This window comes from Mandrillus leucophaeus, unplaced genomic scaffold (assembly GCF_000951045.1).
Source record: "Mandrillus leucophaeus isolate KB7577 unplaced genomic scaffold, Mleu.le_1.0 Scaffold106, whole genome shotgun sequence".
NCBI lineage: Eukaryota > Metazoa > Chordata > Mammalia > Primates > Cercopithecidae > Mandrillus > Mandrillus leucophaeus.
In genome coordinates this window covers 2,697,179-2,698,918 of record NW_012098765.1, presented here as the reverse complement: position 1 = coordinate 2,698,918, position 1,740 = coordinate 2,697,179, and the positions used below count along the sequence as shown (strand labels likewise).

Genomic DNA, 1,740 nt, shown 5'->3' with positions numbered 1-1,740 from the left:
AAAAAAAAAAAAAAAGAAAAGAAAAGAAAAAAAAAGACATGGGAGAGTCTGGACGTGGTGGCTTACACCTATAATCCCAGCACTTTGGGAGGCCAAGGCAGGAGGACTGCTTGAGGCCAGGAGTTCAACATCAGCCTGGCCAACATGGCGAAACCTTGTTTCTACCAAAAATACAAAAATTAGCAGGGCATGGTGGCAGGCGCCTGTAATCCCAGCTACTCAGGAGGCCGAGGCAGAAGAATCGCTGCAGGCCAAGATCATAGTCCCAGGCACCACGAACCGGAGAGGTGGAGCCTCGGTTGCCATGAGCTCATATTGCGCCACTGCACTCCAGCCTAGGCAATGGAGTGAGACTTCATCTCAAAGAAAAAAAGACATGGGAGAAAAAAACCCAAAAATTAACTGCAGACCATTCCAATCTGGGAACAAAAGTAAGGCCTTGTCTCTACAAAAATATCAAAAAATTAGCCAGGTGTGGTGGTGCATGCCTACGGTCCCAGCCGCTTGGGAGGCTGCAGTGGGGAGGATCACTTGAACCCAGGTTGAGGCTACAGTGAGCCATGGTCGCACCACTGCACTCCAGCCTGGTTGACAGAGCAAGACCGAGTGAACCATTCTGAAATCGCAAGGTTACTTGTGTATTACTTTTCCATTTCAAAGCTTGAGGAAAAAAGCCATAAATGATTTCGCTTCCTACCCTCCAGCTAGGTCTGGCCTCCAGGCCGCTTTGCTTGCTTTGTCCTCTGCCTGGAGTGTAATTACAATCATCAGGCAGTCCTCTTTCATGTCACTTCCCTTTCCAGGGAGGCAATTTGTGTGATGAAACACACTTGAGATCAGGAGTTCGAGACCAGCCTGGCCAACATGGTGAAACCCTGTCTCTACTAAGAATACAAAAATTAGCCAGGCGTGGTGGCAGGTGCCTGTAATCTCAGCTACTTGGGAGACTGAGGCAAGAGAATCCCTTGAACCTGGGAGGCAGAGGTTGCAGTAAGCCAAGATCATGCCATGGCACTCCAGCCTGGGCATCAGAGCGAGACTCCATCTCAAACAAACCTCAAAATAACTAAAAATACATACGTACACACATACATACATAAATAGATTATACAGGACAACTATTTGCTTAATGTCCTTGTCCCCATAATCAGGAGCTCTGTGAGGGCGGAGACCTAGTATATATCCACAGCTCTATCACTTCCTCTGGCGGGCCCACCCTGACCTCTCTCAGCCTGGGTCAGACACCTCCTCTGGGCTCCCACAGTCCTGTAGTTTCTCCCATTGTGGCCCTATCCCCTCTGCCTGCCTCCCCCATCCCAGCTTTGATGATCTGGATGTCAGTTTGATCCTGGATCTGTTTACCACCTCTCTCCCACCTGTGATCTTGTGTGTGTAGGGCCCAGGGCTGCACAGGTCACCACTGTGTCCCCACCATCACCCAGTAAGGTTCAGGCACACAGCTGGTGCTCAGTAAATGCACAGGAACATGGAATGGCTTCAGTGTCACCTTTCAGAGGCCCCTGGGCTACCTTCCCAGTACCCCCCAGTTCAGCCCCACCTCCATGATCCCACCACCCACCCGAGGTGCAGGCCACGACCTTGTCCACACCATGAGCCTTCATGGCTGCCACAATGTTCCGGGCGCCCTCAGACATCACTGTAGTGGGACCTTAGAGGGGACAGAGAGTGGCTGTCACTGGTGGGCGGCGGCGGCGGCAGGGGTGGCAGGGGTGGGGCTGG

General features: G+C 51.8%; 1 protein-coding gene across 1 annotated transcript in view; it reads right to left on the bottom strand.

The window, feature by feature from the left end:
• BLVRB (biliverdin reductase B) overlaps positions 1 to 1,740 on the bottom strand; it is a 28,261-nt gene that overhangs the window by 18,753 nt on the left and 7,768 nt on the right. Inside the window, exon 3 of the mRNA XM_011984249.1 lies at positions 1,580 to 1,669. Within this exon, the coding sequence (XP_011839639.1) occupies positions 1,580 to 1,669 (90 nt within the window). The remainder of the gene's footprint in view (positions 1 to 1,579; positions 1,670 to 1,740) is intronic.